This window comes from Polyodon spathula, chromosome 11 (genome assembly GCF_017654505.1).
Source record: "Polyodon spathula isolate WHYD16114869_AA chromosome 11, ASM1765450v1, whole genome shotgun sequence".
Taxonomy (NCBI): domain Eukaryota; kingdom Metazoa; phylum Chordata; class Actinopteri; order Acipenseriformes; family Polyodontidae; genus Polyodon; species Polyodon spathula.
In genome coordinates this window covers 19,418,234-19,442,131 of record NC_054544.1, presented here as the reverse complement: position 1 = coordinate 19,442,131, position 23,898 = coordinate 19,418,234, and the positions used below count along the sequence as shown (strand labels likewise).

At 40.3% G+C, this 23,898-nt stretch overlaps 1 protein-coding gene across 1 annotated transcript in view; it reads right to left on the bottom strand.

Annotated features, from left to right (window-relative positions):
* Positions 1 to 993: 993 nt before the first annotated feature.
* myo10l3 (myosin X, like 3) overlaps positions 994 to 23,898 on the bottom strand; it is a 101,108-nt gene continuing 78,203 nt past the window's right edge. The window contains exons 23-41 of the mRNA XM_041262821.1: positions 22,080 to 22,520; positions 21,276 to 21,315; positions 19,871 to 20,638; positions 19,204 to 19,327; positions 18,091 to 18,334; positions 15,616 to 15,711; positions 14,384 to 14,477; positions 13,316 to 13,371; positions 11,991 to 12,133; positions 11,613 to 11,807; positions 10,773 to 10,930; positions 8,293 to 8,416; positions 7,201 to 7,498; positions 6,713 to 6,920; positions 5,976 to 6,112; positions 5,296 to 5,419; positions 4,400 to 4,870; positions 3,859 to 4,050; positions 994 to 3,003 (exon numbers count right to left, since the gene is read on the bottom strand). Coding sequence (XP_041118755.1) covers positions 2,899 to 3,003; positions 3,859 to 4,050; positions 4,400 to 4,870; positions 5,296 to 5,419; positions 5,976 to 6,112; positions 6,713 to 6,920; positions 7,201 to 7,498; positions 8,293 to 8,416; positions 10,773 to 10,930; positions 11,613 to 11,807; positions 11,991 to 12,133; positions 13,316 to 13,371; positions 14,384 to 14,477; positions 15,616 to 15,711; positions 18,091 to 18,334; positions 19,204 to 19,327; positions 19,871 to 20,638; positions 21,276 to 21,315; positions 22,080 to 22,520 — 4,018 coding nt within the window. The 3' untranslated portion in view covers positions 994 to 2,898. The remainder of the gene's footprint in view (positions 3,004 to 3,858; positions 4,051 to 4,399; positions 4,871 to 5,295; positions 5,420 to 5,975; positions 6,113 to 6,712; positions 6,921 to 7,200; positions 7,499 to 8,292; positions 8,417 to 10,772; positions 10,931 to 11,612; positions 11,808 to 11,990; positions 12,134 to 13,315; positions 13,372 to 14,383; positions 14,478 to 15,615; positions 15,712 to 18,090; positions 18,335 to 19,203; positions 19,328 to 19,870; positions 20,639 to 21,275; positions 21,316 to 22,079; positions 22,521 to 23,898) is intronic.

Sequence of the window (23,898 nt, the reverse complement as noted above, 5' to 3'; positions counted from 1 at the left end):
ATATAGATAATAAAAAACAAATAAAACAAAAAACAATTTGCAGTGAGACGCAACAGCATTGCTGTTACGAGAAGTGTATTACTAGTTTTATACCATTAAACTCATTTCTGAAACAAACTGCCTTTGTACTTGCCGCAGCTGTCACATGATGGGTCATGTACGTTTTGTTTGTGAGGATTTATTTTCGAGGTCGTCTTGTTTTTTTATTATTATTTTTTATCCCTCTGCTGCACATATTATTTTGAGCAACAAACAGTCCAGGACCCATTCTCCCCAAGAGTGTTAATTAGCACAAATCACCTAGTAAACATAACACCGCACGTCTCTTGGGCAGTTCACAGACTCCATACTCTAGAGCAATACAACTTTCCAGGTAATGTAGCAGCAGTACACAACAGGATGGTGTGGTTGTCACACAGCTGACAGAATACCCCAAATTATATATATATATATATATATATATATATATATATATATATATATATATATAGAGGGTTCAGTTGACATACTGTTTGGTGCTTTTGTATAACAGTAACATTTTTACAAGAAACACTGGCTAATATTTTCATCATGGGGTTGCGAGTCAACCGGCTTCAATGTGTCAGATTTATTTTTAAACCCACACTGTGCACCTTTGATGTGGTCAGTCCATCAAAGCAATCAAATGGCAAATATACCCCTAGTGTTTTCCTAAAGGACAAGTTAATAATATATTAACTGAACTGAAAAATGTAAAATACAATGGCATTACAAGAATCCAAACAAACAATGTTAGGTAGTAGCCATTCTGGATTCATGACAAACAAACTGATTCTCTATTATACTCAGCTACCGTTGCTTGAAAAAGAGTGAAAGATGAAGTTCCCATTTTAACACATAGTTCTTGCACTTTTTCTGCAAAAACATTTAATCAGAAACAATTTTATTTAGAATCCATTCTAGTTTTTGTGAGAAAAGATCAGGGAAGCAGGAGACTTTAAAAAGACAACAAGACATAATCCAATAATTTATTAAAGAACTTGTAAAGCCAGTTACAAATAAAAACAAAAAAACAACAAAAACAGCATTTGTTTTAAAAACAAGCACAATTTTATAATAAAAAGAGTACATTCTTGCTCTGATGTGGCTGCCAGCAGCTATCCCAGAGGCCACTGCATAACAATAGTAAAAGATAAGGTGGAACGGCTTGGGTAGTGTACAATATGTCGTCATGACAACATATGTGCGTTTTAAAAAGGAGTCGCCTGTTAGCCCTGAAAGAGAAGGGCGGCAAGCCTTTATTAACATATGCAGTTTTCAGGTCACCCCAGCTTTTCAACAGCAGTAGCACAAACAGCTTCATAAATATCCCCTTCCCCCTTAAAAGTACCCGAACCAGAAGTACCTGTCTGTATATCCTGATAAAAACATTCCCCCCTTCCCTATCCTCCTCAAAAGCAGTGCAGTAAAACATTTTGGTAATATATAGTAAAATCAGTGAAATTTATGCAGCTATTGCTACTCCTTTCTCCCTAGTTAGAACCAGATTAGGGGAAACTAGTCACCAGTGATTAACAGCAACTGGTGAAGGTAAACTAATATTGGCTGACATTGTCCAAGTCTGTCAGGGAGTTTATTCAAGTGGGAAGTTATTGCTACTGCCCAAACAAACTGTTTCAAACTTAGATGGTGAAGGACGCAGGGTCCTGGAAGATTTCCCCCACATCTATCAGCAGTAAGTCCTACAGCTCAAGAAGGAAGGCATTTGTTGAGAATCGGAGCAGCAAGTCTCATTAAGGCATACAAACCTAGGGATGGAAATCTTTCTGCCCTGTTTCAAATCCTATCTGAATTGTTAGGTCCCACACTGAACACAGATACTAAGGGTGAACACAGATACTAAGGGTATCGAACTAAAAGCTGTAGAAGCAAGTGCTGGTTTTGGTAGGGCCTCCGTTTGGTTTTGCACAGATGATTCTGAAACAAAGTAGATTCCTACAGTTTTAAAAATCAACCTAGCTGTTTATTTTTACATTTATTTGATAAGGAGAAAAAGAAAGAAAAAAAAGATTCATATAAGGAAAAGTGAGACTGAGAAATGGTGCGGTATTGGTCGTGCATTTGGTTGGTTACGAGGTATTAAACCAAATTAAAGGAAAAGAAAGGGTAGGTGACCTCTAGTGGGAGTAACTGGGAGTTCTCTCTGTGGGCTGTGACTCAAAGTCGTGAACAATCCCATGCTAAATACCGAATTATTTGTTTTAAGAAAGTGAGTCATTGCTTTTGTAAACGTGATAATAAATTGTGTCCGTAAGACATCACTGGATTCTTGAAGAACCTTATTTATTACGTGTCAATGTGCACCTTCTCACGTGATCGAATCTCAGCCCAGTCCAGACCAAGCCTGTATCCTCCATGAACTGGAACCTAAAAATCAGTCTCTAAATTAAAACTAGGCACAGTTCTGGTGCGTGGGGCACTTCTAGTGGCATTTACATCCCTGGTTTAATAAACATCAATACACGACAAAGATATATGCCAGTAGACCAAAAAAAGAAAGAAAGAAAGAAACATACATTTGTTTTTATGACTGAGGTGTGGCGGTAAACACCGAAACAGAACCAATGAACAAAGCCGCTGTGCTTGTAAACTACACAGCAGTGTCCTCTCTCCATTCAGTGACAATAAAAGGTTTGTGTTCAGTGTAAAAAACATATTTACAGCGTTAAGTTTGTTAGTCTGCTGCATATTTGATTACTGCAGTCATTTTCAGGTCTTACTGTCCTCAAGACTTTGTTTTTAATTCTGCAAATCAGCTATTCCAAGCTTTCTACTGGTGCCTTCCTTTCCTATTGGCGTGACCATGGACTTCCTGTTATCCAAGCACATCACTTTCTATTGTGCACAGATGTGCACAGATCACCTGATCCAGGTGCTGCCCCGTCCAGAGTCAGATTTCACGCTGCAGCGCTTCTTCACGATCATGTTGATGTAGGCTTTCATGATCTTGGTGATCTCCCCAACCTGAAAGAACAATCATTTCTTGACTTTCTTGACGTTTTACCACATTACTTGGATCTATCTGCCTGTGTTTAGATCAAATGAACAGACTACACAAGGACAGGTTCACAAAACATTTGACAATTTATAAACTTAAAAAAAAAAAAATTAAAAAACCCTCAGGAAGTTAATGCAGGAGCTCCTATCCATTAGTTCTGTAACTATCAGGTTTACTTTTACTTTTACAAAAGCATGCTGCTAACTTAACACTGGGAAAACCATTTATAGATTTAGCTCACAGTCTTTGAGAAATGAGACAAAAAACATGCCTAAACTTGAAATGGGAGTTTTTATGAACTAAAACAAAACATCCGGGGCTCCTGAGTCATGCATCCAGCAAGGCGCTCCTCGTGGAGTGCAGGATGTGATCTATAGCCTGGAGATCGCAGGTTCGAATCCAGGCTATGTCATTGCCGATCGTGACCGGGGGTTTCAAGGGGGCGGCACACAATTGGCCGAGCGTCGCCTGGGTAGGGAGGGATTAGGTCGGCAGGGCAATCCACGATACACCGCGCATGATACTGAGTTCTGGTGATAAATCTCCCTCCCGACCTGTGAGGGAGCTAAAGAACGGGAGGAGAAGTATCTGGAAGGGCTGGCCTAACAGTTCGTTTCCGGGACCGGGAAGTCGGTCAGCCTGGAAAGAAGCAAGACTCTGTTGTAAGACCGTATTGACTTGAAAGGTAAACGAGGGGCAGCAGCAAGTAATAAGGCAGCTGCAACCGTTTACCTAGATGTCATGCAGGATTACATATAGGGGCCAGGGTAAAGCTGATCTTTTCCTTCGTTCCTTGCTCTTGCTTATCAGTAAGCACTTACCTGTGGTGTTTCGAAGTACATCTCCCGTTCATCCACAGTGATTTTGTAGGTGCTGGCCAGAGGCGCTCCGAAGAAGACAATATGCTCGTAGGGGAAGGTTTCCAGGGGCTTGGGTTCTCCCCGCTTGTACACAGAGACATTGTCTGCACTCACTCCCAGCCATAGATCATGGGGGAACCCGCCCTCCTTACACTGCAAGTAAACAGACAATTCGCCTCATTACATTACATTATTTGATATTTTATAGTATATTGTAAAGTAGGGCTGCACCCTGCACAATCTCATTTTTAGTAAATTAATAAACAACCATCATTTGTGAGCCTGGTCAGGGCCACAGGGTGATACTAAAACCATCTCTCAAACATGTAAATAGACAGTTTTCCACACTTACCAATTACAAAAGTAATTAAATCTTGACCTCATGAAATCAGATTAGACATAACAGTAGTTTGCCTGGAGCAGGAACATAAGTGGCCTGTATCAGGGAGGACTGCTGTAGACAATTAGGTAGACTTGACCTCTGTAAACTTGACAAACTTACCTCAACGTCAAAGAGCGTTGAGCCGTACCCTGGCCACTCCTTGATAATAGCCATGTACTTGACCATAGCCTGGTGCTGGGGCAGGCCCTGCAGCCGTGTCCACTTCTCCAGCACACTGGTGCGGGCGGCTGACAGCTCCTCCTTCACCCACATCTCGAGCATCTGCTCTTCCTCCATGCGCTGCTTCTTCATGGTGCCCGTCTTAAAGCTGCGCCGCAGGGTTCCCTCCAGGAAACTGGTGCGCCGCCGCTCCAGGGTGTGGCCCATGCTGCCACTGCCAACGGCGCTGCCAGTGCCGCTCTTGGTGGACTGCAGGATGCGGCTGCGCAGACGCCCCACTGGGTAGACGCTGTCCAGACTCCAGCCCACCCGGCCCATGTCCCCGTGCAGGTACTGCAGACGTAGGGCAGCTAGGTGCTGGAGAGTCTCCTCTGGGGCAGGTAAGTGTCCGCTAATCAAGGTTTCATGGGCCTGTGAGGAAAAGATGTGAGAAAGAGAGAGAGTGTAGGTCTTGTTGAGGTACTTAACACCTTTTTCCTGATACGGTATCAAAATGTATCAAGGCTACGACTCAATTTAATAGATACTGCTTTGTTCCTTTCCCCACAGAAACTGAGTCATTTCCACACAACTGTAGGCCATAACATTGACAATCCTGTAACACTGAATAGTATTTCAAATAGCTCATGGGGAACACTGCGATTGTAGATGGAATACAATAGAAAGAATTCTGGAATACAATAGGAGTTCTCGGTCAAGTAAACATAGCTTTCACAAGCCTCGGTTGTATCTTCTACAGCAGGAATTCTTGCATAAACCAACTCATGGATTCTGAATCATTCACATTTGTAGAATATGGGCAGTGCTGTGGTTGTGGGTTTACTGAAGAGGCTCACCTGCTCAAACATGAAGGCAAACTCCACCCCCTCCTGGGGCACGCTCTCCACATCTAGGAAGCAGTAGAGTTTGAAGTAGAGCTGCCACTGGCCTTCCTCCTCCTCTTCCACAGTACCTGCCAACCTGCCACAGAACAGAATCACACGTCAGAACAGTGTCACTGCTGATCAGTAAAGCTGGTCCTTCATTTACTGATGGACTAAGGCTTTGTTTTACAAGTTTCTATTGTATTTGACAAAGAAATCTTAATTCATGGGGAGTTCCAAAATAAAGGGGACATGATAGTTCTGAGTCATATGCAGTATTTTAAAATCTGAAGTGGTTTTATACAAGATTTTCTTAACAATTATTCAAAGATGATCCTCTAAAATATAACAAACATGCTAAATTATCTGTTTGTCTGAAAAGGGGGGTGCTGTAGGAGTTAGGAATGGGGGCATGAACAGCAGTAGATTTTTACAGACTTTTTATTCTGATGCTTTCTACCGTCATGTTTTTTCGTCTGCAACATTGGCATTTTTTGTGAATGACTAGTATACAATGTTGGAACAAAATTATATTTGATCAACAAAGGAACATTTGAAATTTTTGTCTCATTTAAAAAGGGTGTTGCCTGAACAAACACATTTTGCAATAAAGCAAAACATACAGAAGCAATTTAATACAACAGAAACCCCACCTCTCAAATTTGGCCAGCACGTCGGACACGATGACTCGGCTCTCCACAGCTTTGTCTATTGCCTGGTTGTGCTCGAAGAGGGCGAACATGTTGCGACTGTCCTCCATAGCCAGGCCTCGAATCAGCTTCTCTACTACCTGTGAACGGAACAGAGAGAGATAGGAGAGAGAGAGATGGGTAACAGCCAGCAGGACCAGACTCAATAAGTACATTACCAGAGTAAGCAGCAAAGTGACAATGGGCTTGGTTTTAACAGTCTGGGATGTCATATTCTTTGCTCCCAGTTTTATGAGGGTGACTTGGTAACAGAGGCAAATCCAGTTAACACATGTTAGTATGCTTTTGTGTTTTGAGGTTATGGTTGTCGATTAATAACAGCAACGTCATTTAGCAGACGCTTTTCTCCAAAACGACTTACAGAGACTAGTGACTGAACTATGCATCAACAACTGCTGCTGCAGAGTCACTTACAATAGGACCCCACTTTTACATCTCATCCGAAGGATGGAGAAGGAGGTTAACTGACTTGCTCCGGGTCACACAGTGATTTATTGGCTGAGCCGGGATTTGAATCGAGAACCTCCCAGTATGAAGCCATTTTCTTTAACCACTGGACCACTAAGTATCCTAAAACCTATCCACATGCCTCTCTTTAGAATCTTCATGTTCAGCTTCCATGTTCTGTTAATGTTGTGCTATGCATAAGTGTGTGTGTAAGAGCTCAGGACTGCACTTACCTCTCCAGCAGTTGTGTGGGAGTTGATGGAGATCTTGCAGGAGCCTCCTCCATGGCAGTAGACAGTGGTGGTCATCTCCTGCCGGGTGAGCAGAGCTGCAATCTCCTCCTGTGACGGGACAAACTCCCGCGACTTGGTCTTCTTCAGAGACTCGCCAATAAAGTGGGCGTATTTCTCAATCTCCGTCCCCAGGAACTGATCTCTAATCCTGGTGAAGGAAACACAAATGCACCAAATCAGTCAGTTACTAAAACTTATTTCCACAAACAAATCGTCAAGTTAGAGATTTTCAAGCTCTTTACTCAATAGCAGCATTTTTTCTGAAAGGAAAACAACATTTGATTTAAGGGCTTAGAATTTGTCTTTCGATTTTCATTTTAGATTTATAAAAATCGCTTATTTCCATTTCAGAAGAATTTTGTCAACAACAATCTGGAGTTAAGCGCATTGAGAAGCTAGCCTGCGAGACGTCGAAGAGCAGTGCTGACCTCTTGAGGTGGAACTTGAGATAGCGGAGGATGGCTCGGCTGGGGAGGAATGTGCAGCTCATGCAGGTCAGGAGGTGCCAGTGGGCACAGTTGCCGGGGCTGTTGGGCTGAGGCACGTGGTTGGTCTGCTTGATCAGCTGGCAGTAGACCTCGTCTCTGAGAGTCCGCAGGTCCTGGCAGGTCTGTAGGATACCCTGGATTATGGGCACCGGGTCAGACACAGTCTCCATTTCCTGCAAGGAGTTGAACATCTTCACCGCCTCGTCCTGCATGCTGGCATAGCCCTTCTCTCTTTGAACTGGCATCAAAACAGATAGGAAAAGACACAAAGGACAGAGAGATTAGTTGTTTTACCAATACGCTTAAGTGGTTATAATAAAATCAATAAGATTATTCTTTAATTAAACAATTAACCTCAGAACTTGATTTTTAATTAGAGCAATACTTTCCTTACAGTGCAAATTGCCCAGATACAGCAACAGCAACTGTGATACAGAGAACTGTTGGTCTGAGGCATGTCATGCAGTGTTACCAATTAATAATTGCACACAGCTATCACATTTTGTTGTTTGATACTTTTTAAAAAATGCTGCTATAAGCAGAGCTGGAATTAAAATAAATTTCAAGTGTACGTCATGCGATTCTCTTAAATAGTTTCTCTTTTTTTCCTGTAAAAAACAAAACAGGAGGCAATTAACGATATGCTTTGCAAACATAAATGAGCTAAAATAAGTCAGTCATAAACAAACAGGCCCATTTAATGAAATCTACACGGCAAAAGATCAAAATACATCCAGCATTTAATTTAAACCTGCCATTGTTCAGACCATAGGGTACTATAGTTCAAGCGGGTTTTAATTGTGAGGTACAGAGATTGAACTGGTCCTTAACCCTTAGAATGGGCCTTCCATTCACAACATTAAACATGTACTCAGCTGTAAAGTATGAGAAACTATTTCAAGCAGACACTTCTGTGAAGGTTTCTAGTTTCACCTCCCTCTACAGCAATGTGGAGAAGCTCGTATTGCCACAGCTTGTGCTAGGCCTTTTGCCTTCAGTGCTGCCAATACAGCATCATTAAATAACTCTTACGGTTCATGTTGACGTCTCCATAAGGAAGGGGCAGAAGCGGGGAGTGCAGCGGGTGCTGGGTGTATCTCAGGATGGGGTTCCTCCTGTACGTCTGCTCCACAGCCTCCGAGTTCAAACTGTTCTCCTGTCAAGACAGAACCAGCACGGATCAGCTGCTGTTTCCAACGTACACGAACGAAAACATTTCATTTTCAACCGTTAATATCTATCACACTCTGACAAATATTACAGCTCCTGTGTGACCATATTATCTTGATACAGGCCCCCCCATATATATACACATACACACACATATTTATACACACACACACACATATATTAGGCCCTAATCTATGGATTTCACATGACTGGGAATACAGATATGCATCTGTTGGTCACAGATACCTTAAAAAAAAAAGGTAGGGGCTTGGATCAGAAAAACAGTCAGTATCTGGTGTGACCACCACTTGCCTCATGCAGGGCAACACATCTCCTTCACATAGAGTTGATCAGGCTGTTGATATTTGCCTGTGTAATGTTGTCCCACTCTTCTTCAATGGCTGGGCCTGCCCATACCATGCCTGCCCATACCATGCCTGCCCATACCATAAACCCACCACCACCATGGGGCACTCTGTTGACATCAGCAAACCGCTTGCCCACACGACGCCATACAAGCTGTCTGCTATCTGCCCGGTACAGTTGAAACCGGGATTCATCCGTAAAGAGCACACTTCTCCAGCATGCCAGTGGCCATCGAAGGTGAGCATTTACCCACTAAAGTCAGTTACGATGCCGAACTGCAGTCAGGTCAAGACCCTGGTGAAGACGACAAGCACGCAGATGAGTTTCCCTGAGACGGTGTCTGACAGTTTGTGCAGAAATTCTTCGGTTGTGCAAACCCACAGTTTCATCAGTTGTCTGAGTGGCTGGTCTCAGACAATCCCGCAGGTGAAGAAGCCGGATGTGAAGGTCCTGGGCTGGTGTGGTTACACGTGGTCTGCGGTTGGGAGGCCGGTTGGACGTACTGCCAAATTCTCTAAAACGACGTTGGAGGCGGCTTATGGTAGAGAAATGAACGTTCAATTCTCTGGCAACAGCTCTAGTGGACATTCCTGCAGTCAGCATGCCAATTGCACGCTCCCTCAAAATTTGAGACACCTGTGGCATTGTGTTGTGTGACAAAACTGCATATTTTAGTGTGCCCTTTTATTGTCCCCAGCACAAGGTGCACCTGTGTAATGACCATGCTGTTTAATCAGCTTCTTGATATGCCACACCTGTCAGGTGGATGGATTATCTTGGCAAAGGAGAAATGCTCACTAACAGGGATGTAAACAAATTTATGCACAAAATTTGATAGAAATAAGCTTTTTGTGTATATGAAAAATTTCTGGCATATTTTATTTCAGCTCATGAAACACGGGACCAATACTTTACATGTTGCGTTTATTTTTGTTCAGCGTGTGTGTCGTATATATATATAGATATAGAAAAAAATCTGCCACAAAGCACAGAACAAAAATAATACCATACTGTACTAAATGGATTTTCAGTGAAGAACAAACTTGTTTTAAAAAACATCACTGACTGCTTCAACTCGTATTGGTAGGTCTTCTTTTATCACTGCATGGTACGGACTTGACATGGATTAAATACAATTCAGACTTATTTCAGCAAATTATTTTGTGGAAACATAAATGTTCAGAATTACTGGGAAATGCAATGTTCATGGCCACCACAGAATGCAGTCTTGGTAGCCTTCTTTAGTTGAGGCTACAGAATACCTTTTTTGATTTAAAGAGCATCCCTTGTCACAAAGACAGGAGGCAGAGGGGTATGCTTAAAAGGACTGAAATAAAAACAGATACACAGAAAAAAAATTCTTAACCATTTCATCACACATTTTCAATGCCACATAAATACAACCAGTCTTCCCTACTCCTTTGGAACCTAGTTTTATCTCCCTATATAGGTTAGAGCTAACAAAAACCTTTACTTATACACTACCATATACTGTAGGTCTCAAATGTGTGGCTTTGAAAGAGAAATAGGCTATATAGTTTGCTGTAAAGCATGTCAGTGGATACATGAAGTAGCTAGTTGGTTAGTGACAAAAACTAAAGTGTTGAAAGGGTGGTGGAAATGTGAACCTCCGGGGGAAATGACCTAGAAAGTGTGCAAATATAGTTCTTTAATCTTGTGTAGTACCAGATGTTTAAAAAATAAAAATGGCATATTGGTGCATGTCAGGTAAATCTATTTTTAGTTATACTTTAAACAGCCTTATTTAATGTATTTCAAATAGGAGCATCACAATCTCATCCCACTTCACATATAAACTGTTTTCTTTGTATATTGCAGCCCTTTTGTGTTTGTAGATGCCCTAATAGAACAGTGCAGCATTGTAAGACTATGATGGAAACTAAAACAACATTGCGTCGCCACAGAAAATCAAAACCCTACAATGCTTCATCCGTACCCTAGCTGGCTGCTCTTACCTTGATATCCCGGATGAGCTGCTGTGTTGGCGTCTCTATGGGCACCTTGGCGTCAATGACGCCCTGTATGGCCGTCGCCCACCTCATCGCCTCATTCAGCAGCTTGGTGTACAGCCTGTAAGAGTGCTTGCGGCCATGGACTATGATGTTCCAGTAGCCTGAGCAATTACACAAGAGTTAGACTTTCTGTAACTACACACATTTCAGATTTTTCCCTTTAGGCAAATTACAGTTATTTTATATTGCATGTTCCTTTAACTGGGATCTTCATGTTAAAATGATGGGGTGTTTTCAATACACGTAAATGTCATATTCAGTTCTCAACATGAAGTCATGTAAGTGCGGCAGTGTGCTCTGCCCATGTGTGGATTTTGTGTTGTGTTGCATGTGGTGTGTTAATGTTGGTGTCTAGATATTGGTGCACGGGAGATAAATGGGTCAGTGTAACACGAGTGATTTAAAATATACAACTATACTTAGACATGAGGATGGCACAATCATTTCACGTGCAATTTAAAAGGGGTATTTGTATGTGTGCACGGGATTGCACAAATGAGTTCACGTGCTGGGATTCAAGTGAATAATTAATTAGTAATTGAATTCCGGCACAACAGTATATATAGATGCACATTTTACTTACTCTGGGTTGCGTGTTCAGTGAGCGGAGAACAGGTGTGGAGAGGAGAATTAATTAAAAGATTAAAAAAAAGAAATAATACAATTGCTATTTCGTGCTGGTATACTTGTTTGTTCTGACACTGTTTGTTTGTCTGCTAGTCCACTGTTTGTTTAGTGTTAGGGTAAAATAAATATGTAAAATCAACGAGTGGAATGACGTACCAGTTTCCTTGAAGATTTTCTCATCAGGCTGCACCACGGAGCAGAGGCTGTTGAGGACGAGCGTGCCGAGCTTGGAGGCGTTGCGCTCGGAGGACTTGTAGTAATCCAGCGCATTGCTGGTGAGGACGAACCAGCGCTTCTTCAGCTTGAGCGAGGTGCTCTTCCCTCCAGACTTCACCTCCTTGTGGAGCCAGCCTGGAACACACGGGGTGGTAGGGTTAGAGCAGGGAGACTTCAGCAGCACTTTCAAAGCAGAACCGCAAAATGATTACCTATCTGTCTGAGCTAGTATGCTGGCCAACCAGAGCAAATGGTTCTACCCAGCGTAGTGAACAATACCCGACCATCATGGGTAATTTGAAGGCCCTCCGTACTCACCTCTCACGAGGAACTCCTGCCCGTCGACCTTGGAGTCTCCCTTTGGTTTCTGCAGAAGGCTGATCCAGTGGTGCATCTCCTCCGCCGTGTCTGTGTTGCAGTGGATCACACGATTGGCCGTGATGATCACAAAGGAGTTCTGCCTAAGAAGGAGAAAGGCAGAAGAACTTATATTAGCGAACCAGTCTGCAGGGTTTTCATTCACTGTATCACTTCCATTGAAGTCAAAACATTTGTATTGTTACAAGTACTTGCCTCCTAGTATTAATTAATGGATTAAATAAAGTTGGAACATTACATCCAAACTTTTATCAGAGTAAATTAAATAGTTTTATTATATATATATATAATGCCAAATGCTGCCTGGGCGGTCTTAATAGAATACAGTTCAATTACAAAACACCAACGTTGCCAAATTGTTATTTAATAGTCTTATTCACAAAAAAAAAAAAAAAAAAAAAAAAAAAACAAAAAAAAAAACAGTAACACTGCGTGGCAAATGAATATTAAATAGATAAGCAATTGAATATTAAATTAATATTTAATAGATATGCAATTGATATTACATTTACTTTCAATTATTCCTTGTTACTTTCCCATTAACATTTAAGTCAGATTAACAATTTTCAATGAAAAACATTAAAAAGTAAACAATGGGAAATTATTATATATTTTGCAGGGTAACAAAACGTAATATAAATGAACGTGATATGCAATTACATTTTCAATCAACATTTGGTTTAGCAAGAATCCAGATATTGCATATTTATAAAATATTCATTTTACATTAATTTAATATGCAATTGTGTATCTTTGTAACATTAATTTATGCCACGAAATATAAAGCGTTACCAAAAAATACCAAGTGCAGCGATCGGGCAGCAATTCATGCCTTGAGATAATGACAAAAACTGTTTCGTTCCAGTTAATGATGCAAAACGTATTTGTCCTGTAGTAAATATGCCTTTGTTTAAATGTAAAGAACAACTAAATGTACCATATTAAAACACTGTTCTTTAATTCTGTTAGTTCTCCCCCCCACTCATAATGTCTCTCATAGGCAAACCCGCTTTATAGCACGAATTATGCCTGTACAGCAATTAATGATATATATTAATAGGACATTTTATTTAAAGTTTATTTTTTTGTGTACCGAAACAGTTAAAAACCACTGAAAATGAATATTCAAAGGATTAACTTTATCTAACCATTTGTATCACTTAAAATTCACATCCACAGCAGCCCAAATCTTAAACACTGAATCAGTCCTGTGTTTGACCACTAGAGTGCAGCGCAGTAGAAAATATACAGAGGCATGGATATACCTGTCCGGATTGTCGGAGGCACATACTGAGTCAATCAGGCCAACGTCCAAAGTCCCCTGTAATAAAGAACAAATACTGTATACTTTACACACATACGTACACTTTAACACTGGCTATAGTAATATGAAACATTACAATTCCGGTAACCATGCCAGAAGTCCCTCAGAATGGTAATGCCAATATTACATAGTATTCACTGTGTTTTACTGGGAGTAGGGTTTTATTTAGGAATTGTATACTGGATATATGAAGTGGTATTAAACATTCCCAGTAAAGACAGCTTTAATTGCTTAAAAAAAGGCTAATTCCAAAGATAAATAAAACAAAATAAATTCACACAGTTTAGATGGCAAACCTAAACATTTGTAAAGGATAAATTATGCCAACTAAACTAAATAATCTTTTGGGGCTGTATTAGTAATAGACAAAGGAGCTCACAAGTGGTAGAAAAACGGTTTCAGAACAAGCGCAAACCCAGAACTGAATTATGCTATATTCTGTAAAAACTATACATTGTTTACAAACAATGCACCCCTGTTTACAAATATGCCAAACCATGTGCTGTAATGGACACCAAATTGAGACTGAAAAAATTGAGCCTGAAAAAAAAAAAAAAAAGGATTGAAAATGAAGCAGGAAATGACTCACAGGAAAGCGGACAGTAACAGACATTATATTATATACCCTTGGTGGGTTCATTATTTTATAATGGATACTTTACAGTAGGGCTTCTGATTCTCAGTTTTATTTACTGTTTTTAGGGACATACAGAAAGTCTGTTTGCCAACCAAATAGCCTCCATATACCACAGGTTATGATACATTCAAACATCTCTACCTGAGAAAAAGGAGAAGCTGTTCTCTAGATATATTCAAAAGTAATTGCAAAAGTTTGATGTCCACCTGCCTGCCTCCATGACATTACCAATTACAGTCTTTGTTGCAAATTTCAGTAAAAGACTACAAAAATAAATCAACAGTCCTGCCAGTAGCAGAACCACTGGTTTACCTGTAGTCATCAATTACCTATCCTGTCAGTCATCGGAAATATGAAATAAGTAATACTGACCACGGCATTCTTGGGGTTGGCCTGCTCATCCTGCATCTCACACAGCTGCTGCACTGTGGCACTGTGGACTCTGCTGAGCACGTTGAACCAGCCACTAAAACCACAGAGAGGGAGGGAGTGAGCGAGCAAGTGAGAGAGTGAGCGAGTGAGCGAGTGAACGACAGAGAGAGAGAGAGAGAGAGAGAGCAAGTGAGAGAGAGAGAGAGAGAGAGTTTAAAAGAGGGTTTAAAAGCAGCAGGGAACTGGGGATAGTACACCAGCTTATTATCAATTATTAAGGAAAATAATTAACATACATTTCGACAGCATGCTGAAGTAGTAGCCTCTAAAACAATAAGATCACTAAAAGTAACTCGATTTCGTCCTGTTAGCAGCTTAGTGGGAGTGAATGATGTGCGATGAAGAGACAAGCCATGAGGGCCGAACAGCCTCTTCCCATTCAGAAGCATTTGTTTATGGTCTTAATATATTTAACTTTATGGTCAAGCAAATGAGATTTTCAAGTTTCATTTCTTACTTTTGTTTGGACTAATTCCTTTAATATAAACTTTGCAAGCTTTAAAAGTAAACAAAGGTTTTGACACCTAAACTTATCATCTGACCCAGCTATTTTAATAATAACGAATAGGAACAGTTTTACAGCTTTCAAACACAGCATTCTCAGCTGTCGAGTACTGTCAACCTGTGCTCTTCAATGAGCACAAATCGGCATTCAGTTTCTTTACTGGAATGGAGATATCATCTGTACAGGAAATAACTAATACCGTCACTATTTACTACTTAGTCTAATGAGTAACATGGCGACACATTCAATGCTTGAAGTTAAAGCTGCCATGCAGCAGAGTGTGACCGCTTACAGCTGCTTAATTTTTTTTTTTTTTTTTTTTTAAATGCACACCACAGTTCCTGGAAGGAGGACAGCTCCAAGACTGTTCTGAGGTCTGTAGACTTTGGTCCCTTTTACCTTTAAAAGTTTCCTTGCTGTTTTACTACATACAGTGTAAGAGTACACAAAAGGATAAACTCCTTCTCAGATTATCCATCTCAGAAATGATGACCAATTGATATAAAACCTGCTTAACCCTCAGTGGTTACAGAAATGGTAAAGGACGACGCTCTAATGTTGTCCGCGGATATTTCTCACTGACACAAATTCCCACTTTTTCTGGCTAGTGTTTGTGATTATTTGAAACTGCCACCCAGTTAGGATAAATCAGCTGTAAGGCAAATACCTGGCATCCTCTGGTGATTCAGCAATAATGTGATAAGTCCTTTCCTCAGTCACAACATTCAAGGCATTCTCCTTCTCGTGGTTGTCAACAATCTCTCTGCAAACAACGCCAGAATAAAAACACAACTGTGGTTTAAAAAACATGCTTAATAACGTGTTTAGTTATGACTCCAGCGTTGGTATTCACTGCCTAGAGGCTGCTGGAACTCCAAAAACCAAACCAAGAAAAACGTGCTTGGGTCAACTCTAAACAGCTGTCTTATTTAGTTTTTTTTTCCTCTACAGAACAAATTGCTACAAGATCAATGGTTGCCATGTGATTCAACAACTGATCTGTCAAACGGTTGCAAGTGTTGCCGATTTGTATCTGCTGGGATTCATATTAATTTCTGAAATACTACATCAGTGTATTTAAATAGTTTAAAATTACAGGTTTTAAATTCTACACACATTCACTTGTTGAGATGGCTTTGGTGGGAACAGAAAATGAGCAATGCAGGAGGGATGATGGGATACAGCTAGGGTTGCCACTGGTCCGAGTTTGACCCGGACAGTTCGGGAATTGGCATCTGTGTCCGGGTGGCAGGAATTAACAAACCTGGATGCCTCAATGTCCGGTTTTAAGTGAAATCATAAGAAACCAACCTTCCTTTCATATTTTCTTTGACATACCGTATAACGGGACATTTTGGAGTGGAATTCATTTTGTCTTTAGTCACGGTTTGGATTGGATCGCCAAGAATACTTCCACCAATCAGAGTGTGGCATACAGTGTGCGATCCCGCCCCATGACAGACTGGTGGTGTGCAGCATAGGTTAAGAAGCATGCTGCTGGACAAGGTAAAGAATGTGTGGGTGTAAAAGTGAATATGAGAATGGCAGTGAGCGACGAAGCCAATTTGCTTAAAAAAATTTAAAGCAGACCGGACATTTGCATCAATGGATTTAGAAAATCTGGAATTGATGATGTGATCAGAAACTCTGAGGCTGTGTAAACTGCGCCTGCTACAGTGGTACCTCTAGGGTTAGCAGTTGTTATTTTTGTTTTATTTTCCTTTTTTTACAAGGGATTAATTAAGTAGCAGCCAAAATTGTTTATGTCAGATTTCTTAGAAAATACGTAACAATGGTGCAAATTTTCTTTGGATTGTTATTGTCGCTATGTGTAGGTCCTGGAAAACCTGTGCTTGCTAGTCTATTAACCAGTTTTAAATTTTAGTTTCGGCTTTATTGTTAAAGTTTTCACATGTACATTACTGTCCTACAATTACTACATGATAGTGTGATCATTCCACTGTGTTATGTTAATGAACCATAGCTAAGTTTTAAAACAGAGTTAGCAAATGCCCATCGGTAAAGTGTACTGCAGTTAGTAATCCTTTCCAATTACTGATATCTTAAAATTGATGGGCCATATATGAACAATACATACTGTAACTCATTTTTAGATACTGTTTTGGCAGACACATTTCATTAAGTAAACATGTATTTGAATGTTTTTTTTGTTTGTTTGTTTTTTTAATAAAAACTGACACTTTTCTTTGTGAACGTGCTCAGTGATAAATGTCAATTCAAAAACCGTTAAAATCTACCAAGGCAGCAAATCTGCAAATGTAATACCAGCCAAAATTTCCAGTTATACGGTACATTATTTGTTCAAAGCATTTCCACTATCTTATTAGAAATGTGTTTAGTACTGATCTCTACTGTGCCCCCAGCATTTGAATAATGCTTTACATTACATTGATTTGCGTGTGATTAAATACATAACCTTTACAGTAAAATATGGGTTACTTACGATATATAATGGTAATTAAACCACATGTGTGTGCGTGCGTGTACCTATAAACATTGCATATTTCGCGGCAGTCATTAGTAACATTGAAAATCCGCGTACATTTTGAGCTTTTCAAGCTCAGAAATTTGCTAAAAAAAAAAAAAAAAAAAAAAAAACCACAAAAAAAAAAAAAAAAAAAAAACACGCAGACAGGATCGTCGCCTCAGAAATGGCACTGATTTACTACAGCGTTACTTATCACCACAGATCCTCGTCTCAGGTAAGATTAGCCTCTAGCCTACCATGATATTAGCTATTATTTTTCTGGCTTGCAAGTTCGACTGCTAGAAATATCAAGAGCACAATACTGTGTATACTGCGTGACTACTGATTTGTGCCAAGATCTGGTTGCATTGTGTTAAACTGTATTACAGTATACTGCAGTTTTGATAGAGATAGGCTGACTTGAGAAATATCTCCAGGTTTGGTCTGTGGAAAAGGTAGCCACCCTAGATACAGCAAATGTAAAGCAATGCGTTTCTTGTAAACACTGCGTGATGTTTTGATAATTTTAAATCACTGTTTACTATGTTGGTTCTAGTTTTGCAAGGTGTTTTTCAAACCTTCTCATCGCATATCGGAGTAGACTGAATTTTTCTTTCGCCTGTACAGTATTTAACACAGACGGCGTGTCCTTACTTGGCAGAACGGATGTCAATGGTACCCTTCAGCCTCTCCTCGCTGTCGTTCTCGAAGTACATGAGCTTGGCTCCTCGCAGTACGAACCAGCGCATTTTCCAGTTGCGTCGTGAAAGTGTGTATAAGCCCCCGCCCTTTTTGTACAGCCAGCCCGATTTGAGAGACTCCTGCTTGGCCCGGAACCACATGAAGGTCTCGTCTTTGAGCACACACCAGCGCCTCCGCCACGGCAGCATCAGACCACCTGCAGGGGGCGAGAGAGGGGGGCTGGGTGTCATCACAGCACTATTAACACCTGCATTTTTATGTTGTACTGAAAGCTGAAGCAGTGTTGATGACAAATGAACTCTTCTACTGTACAAAATCTATGTATTAGATTATTATGAAAAATTATTAAATCCGATCTAAATTCTCTATGAATAATTTGTAAAGACAATAACAGTAGTCTATTGTGACCAGTTGACCTACTTAGTTCCCATAGTAAACTGTCTGTTTTTAAAACACAACATGTCACTTGAGGGGCCCTTAAAAAGACTCATTTTTTTTTTACAAATCAATAATAATAATAATAATAATAATAATAATAATAATAATAATAATAATAAATCCACAGGTAAGTCAAGACTACAGTAACAAAAGGGTTTTCACATTTTAATTGCAATATTACCTTTAAATAAAATGTAAATTTGGGAAGTGCCTGACCATAATAATACTTTTTCTTTTTTATTGTTATCCAGGCTAGTTATAAAAAAAAATAATAATATGCTAAAAACTTATTCCAGTGAATTTAAATAGCTAATTGAACTATCTGAAATAAAACCACATTTCATGCCTGAGGCAAAATATGACTCTGGGACAGTGATTCTACAAAAGAAACTGACATTTTACAAAAGTTTGATTAAATTTTTGTGTTATTTAAAAAAAAAAAAAAAAAAAAAAAAATACTCTAATTTTGTTAACCACATAGGTTAAGTCTAAATGTAATGCATCAAACTTGTGTTATGATTTTTTTCAAAGAAAATTTGATTTGGTACTTAATGGGATAAGCCTACCGCCAGTTGTCCTTTGCCTTCCCAATACAAAAATAAAAAGAGCATGTAAGCATGAACACACCCTTCATGTAGAGGTAACTGTGGAAGTATGGTGGTCCGCTTCCGTTGAACATGGTCACCCTGCCATTAGAGAACTCCTCGTCTGTGTCGATATATACATCATTCTCATCATCGCTGTCTATAAACTGATAGAGAAACACGGAGTCAGAGAACTCATAGGGAGAGCAGGGCACACTAGATTAAAATCACACAGTAAACAGAATAAACTCAAAGGATAAAATAAATTAAAATAATTAAAATGAACAGTAGTGTCCAGATAACAAATTTCAGATAACACAAACAGAAGACAAAATAAAAAAAAAAAATCTGAATAGTTAAAAAAAGGCAGGTTTTTACCCAGATAATATTAAATATGTCCACCAGGTTAATTATAGAAGCAAAAACAGTAAATAAAATTAAACAAACTGAGCTGGAAAGAGACAAGCTGCAATCTTCTGCTCTAGATTATTTCTAGTACCTATAAGAAAAATATCCCTGAATCAAATCGGTACAAGCACAGACTGGCCAGTTAAATTGGTGGTGAGGAATTTGGGGGTTTGGTGGAATATCAGTAAAGTCAGTATATGCAAGTTGCCTGGCACTGCGTATAGATTTTAGACCTCTTCTTGCCTCTAATGCTCTACTGACCAAATCCACATCCTCACCCTGCTCTTCACAGTATTGCTTACCGAGTCAGAGCTGCCACGGCAGGAGTCCAGGCTGTTGTAAGTGCAAGTGGATTTCCGCAGGATCTCCTCATCGGTCAAGTGTCCATCCATAGTGCTTCCTGCATCCCCTGAACTGGCCAGTGCCTCCTCAAACTCATCATGGTCATAATCAGATTCCAGGTCTGGAGGAAGGCTATAGATGTGGTCTTCTATATCAGCCAAGCTATCAGAAACAACGTGGCCGATGCTTTGGTATTCGGCTTCTTCATCCTCCTGTGCTTCTGGGGCAACATAAGGTTCTGGAAACTCTGCAGGGATGTTCAGAGATTCATCGAGGTCTTCCAGGAAAGTGAGAGGTGGTGGAGGCAGAGGAAGGTTGGTGTAGATGTCCTCGTCAATAAGCTGATCCTCCACAGCGGTGAAAGGGTAGTCGGGTAGCGGGTTGGTATCTTCCTCTGCGTGGAAGCCTTCGTCCACCTCTTCCTCAGCCAGCGGGGCGGTCAGATCAGAGGAGTCATTTAGGTTCTCCTCACTGGAGAGGGACCGCTCGAGCCCGCCAAAGTCCAGCAGCTCTAGGAACTCCTGCGCCACCCGGGAGGCCTCTTTCTCTAGCCTGTGAATCTCGGCCGTCCTGCGTAGCTCCAGATCAGTCTTGGAGCTGTCGCACAGCAGGGAGACTCCATCGTCCTTCTCTCGCTGCAGACGGTCAATCTCCCGCTCCAGCCGCAGAATCTCCTCCATCTGCCGGCTCTCCTCCTCCACTAGCCTGGGACTCGGGGTGCGAAGGGCCTAAAAGGAAGGAGGAGAAAATTGCAGATTGAAGCACCTGAACACATCATTACTGAACTGGGAATATTAGGCATATTCTTGTGGGAAATTCATGCAAGGACTATCCTGACCCAAGCTTTTTGCTGCTTTTCAGTCAGTCACAGTGATACAACAGACTTAATGCTATTTAAAGAGCTAGAAAAGCTGGTTGAAGAAACAAAAGTAAAATCAATAAGTCCCTTAACTGTGAGCCTCTAAAGTCAATCAATTGTTGTCTTCTCTGGTGGAAACATTATTTTTATACACGTGCTGGGTATCCAGATCAACATCATCTCCTTGTCTCGTTCCCAAATGTATTATGTTCTCATGTATTATAATCCCTTAGATAGCTGAACAGACTAGATGCATTTCTGATTGGACAACTGTAATAAGTTTGGGCTAATTAACCAGGAACCTGACTTCTCAGAGAGCTAGTGCTTCACAGTTTTAGGAACAAGGCAGTTGTAAAACAACAAGACTGGTGCAGGGCAAGTGGATTTACATAGCGAACAGCCCATCTTGCTGAATGGATATGTGAACGAGTCACAGGGAGAGTGGGCTCTACTGGCATTCATGGTGGAATTGTTCTTCATATACTGTAGCAGAAGGGAGAGATTACCTTTTGGGAAAGGAGCTCTGACCCCAGTTGTTCCATCTCCCTGAAAAGAAAAGACAAAAAACACAATTTAACTGTGGGTTCATTAATAATCCTACAATCTCCTCCCTATCCTTAAACACTGTATGGGCTCTTTATAGTAATGGACTTTTTTTTCTGTTAGAACCCACCACGACTTTCTGTTTTATTTCCATGTCGTACAATGTGCTATCAGGGGTTAATTTCTACATGCAAAAAGCAAAATAAAAATGGCTACTATCAAAATTTGAAAAAAGTGTCATAGGTGTTCTGTTTTTTCGTCTTTTAAATGAACAGTTCATACGCTTGTTGTGCTTTATTACTCGCTTCAAAGGAGTTTAATGTACAGTATGCTATGCAGGACATTCACAATACTTTGGATAATAGTTTTGCCTGCAGCTTGTGTCCTTGATCTGTTGCCAGCTAAACTACTTCATTCTTGTTTACACATAACAGCTTTTATCGGGTTCAATAAATTTAATGGCATACCGACATTCAATCTAGCTCCGTCAACCTTGAAAATGGCTGCAGTTAGCCCAGTTAACCCTCATTAAAGAACTGCAGGTTACTACAGTTTAACTCCACTTCTAATCTTTTTTGGGCCAACTTATCAGAATGATTTAGCCACTTTATCCCTGACCTGGAAATGACTATTTCAAAAAGTTTCATCAGTAAAGGGATTCAAGTTTTAAAATTACCTTGGTTACATTTGAGAGAAGTTTGCCTTATTTTTTTGTTTTAGATCTATATGGTGATTAAAATTGGTATCACACTACAAAATCTATTTACCTTTCCTCTCCTTTCTCCTCCTGCTGCACCTTTGCTTCCTCATCCAGTTTCCTCTTTAGCTCCTCATCTTCCATTCGTGCCCTGAGTGCCTCCTCTTCCTGTTTTCTCTTTAGCTCCTCCTCTGCTTGTCTGATCCAGAGCTCCTCCTCTTCCTGTTTTCTCTTTAGCTCCTCCTCCTGTCTCCTCCTCTCTGCCACCGCTTCCTCCTCTTTGCGCCTTCGCTCCTCTTCTTCTGCTTTCCTCTTCCTCTCCTCCTCCTCCTCTCTCTTGCGTTTTTCCTCACAGAGGTGCCGGTACAGGCTCCGGGCCAGCTGGCCCCGACGGTGCTTCTGTAACACCACGACGGCAGAGCGTACCTGCAGGAACAGCCGCCTCCAGAAATAGGCACGGTAGTTCTTCTGGATGGTCACAGTGCTGGCCAGGACTTTCTGGTAGTGTTTCCTGTTAGGATAACCACATTGATTAGCTAGCTAACATTCTTCCAAGTCCCATCATGTTTCTTAATCTTTTTGTATTCCTGGCTATTTTCACTTTGACTCAGGTGAAGCACATTTACCTTGCCACAAGGTAGCAAGTTTGATGGAAGGGACTTACTTCCTGTGTTATACAGGCAATAGGACCCCATCTGACCCCTCACATTTTATGTGCATCATTGATCTCAAGTATAAAGTTCAGATGAGGTCCTATTAACTGTAAAAACAGGAGGTGAAAATAAAGTCTGGAAGGCAAAAACAAGCATGTTACACTATTCAGAAGGTAAGAAAATATCTAAAAGCCTTGATTAAGACACTATTATCGCTTTGCCTACTAAGAATTAAGGTTAGTGCTTAAACCTCTCCTTGGGTAAATAAAGTAACTATCAAGGGGGACGTTGCCACTTTATAGCTACGCTGAACTGCATTCGAAGATAATACTCCATTGAACATCATTTCACATGAGAATTAGATGGCGTTTTTATCACAAGCCAACTTGGGATTAAAGGCTCTAGTAATTTTAGTTTATTGTACTTTTTTTATAGACAAAAAATACACAAAGTGTGCTTCAGAGGCTGATCTCTCCATTTGATTTGCAATCAGGTCTTACAGCATAGTAGTTAAACACATTGGGTTATCTGTACCTGAATGTTGTAAAACACAAAGTGCTAACTGACAAGGTGAGCCAACCTCACCTGTCTATATCTTTAATTATAAGGGTTACAATCTCCTTTTGTATTTCTGGTATTTGAGATTACACTTCCATGCTCCAGCAACATAGAGACCATCATATTCATTTTCAGGGATAAAAATAAGACTCATACTGCACAGCAGTTTCACCCATTCAAGGTTAAGAAAAGCTTGATTAGCCACAGTGTGTATGTTAAAAGCTCAGGTATGTCTTATTAAAAAAATAGTAAAACCAGGAATGGATCAAACTTCTGTGCAATGGGATTCTTCTTTCCATCCCTGACTTTACCTCCTATGGTAAAATGCTAGTCCACTGAGCCACAGCATCTTCCCTAACTGTTCTACTTGTAATTTCTTACGCAGCATTATTTTGCAACACTTTAGAACCAGGGTTGCAATTACCAGTACTATACAATTACTGAAATCCAATTAAAATCCTGTGAAACAATCAATTTATGACACAGTTTATCTTTACTAAACATTTGCTGTATTCGCATGCAATTAGTGATTATAAATTAAAGTAAATGGATTCATACTTTTTAAACCGATTTAGCTGTGAATTAAGTGCTAATTGTTTTTTTCATTTAGTTTTAACTATCGTATGTAATTTTTACTTGGGCAGTCATTAAAATCAATTAACAAACAATTGACAGGTA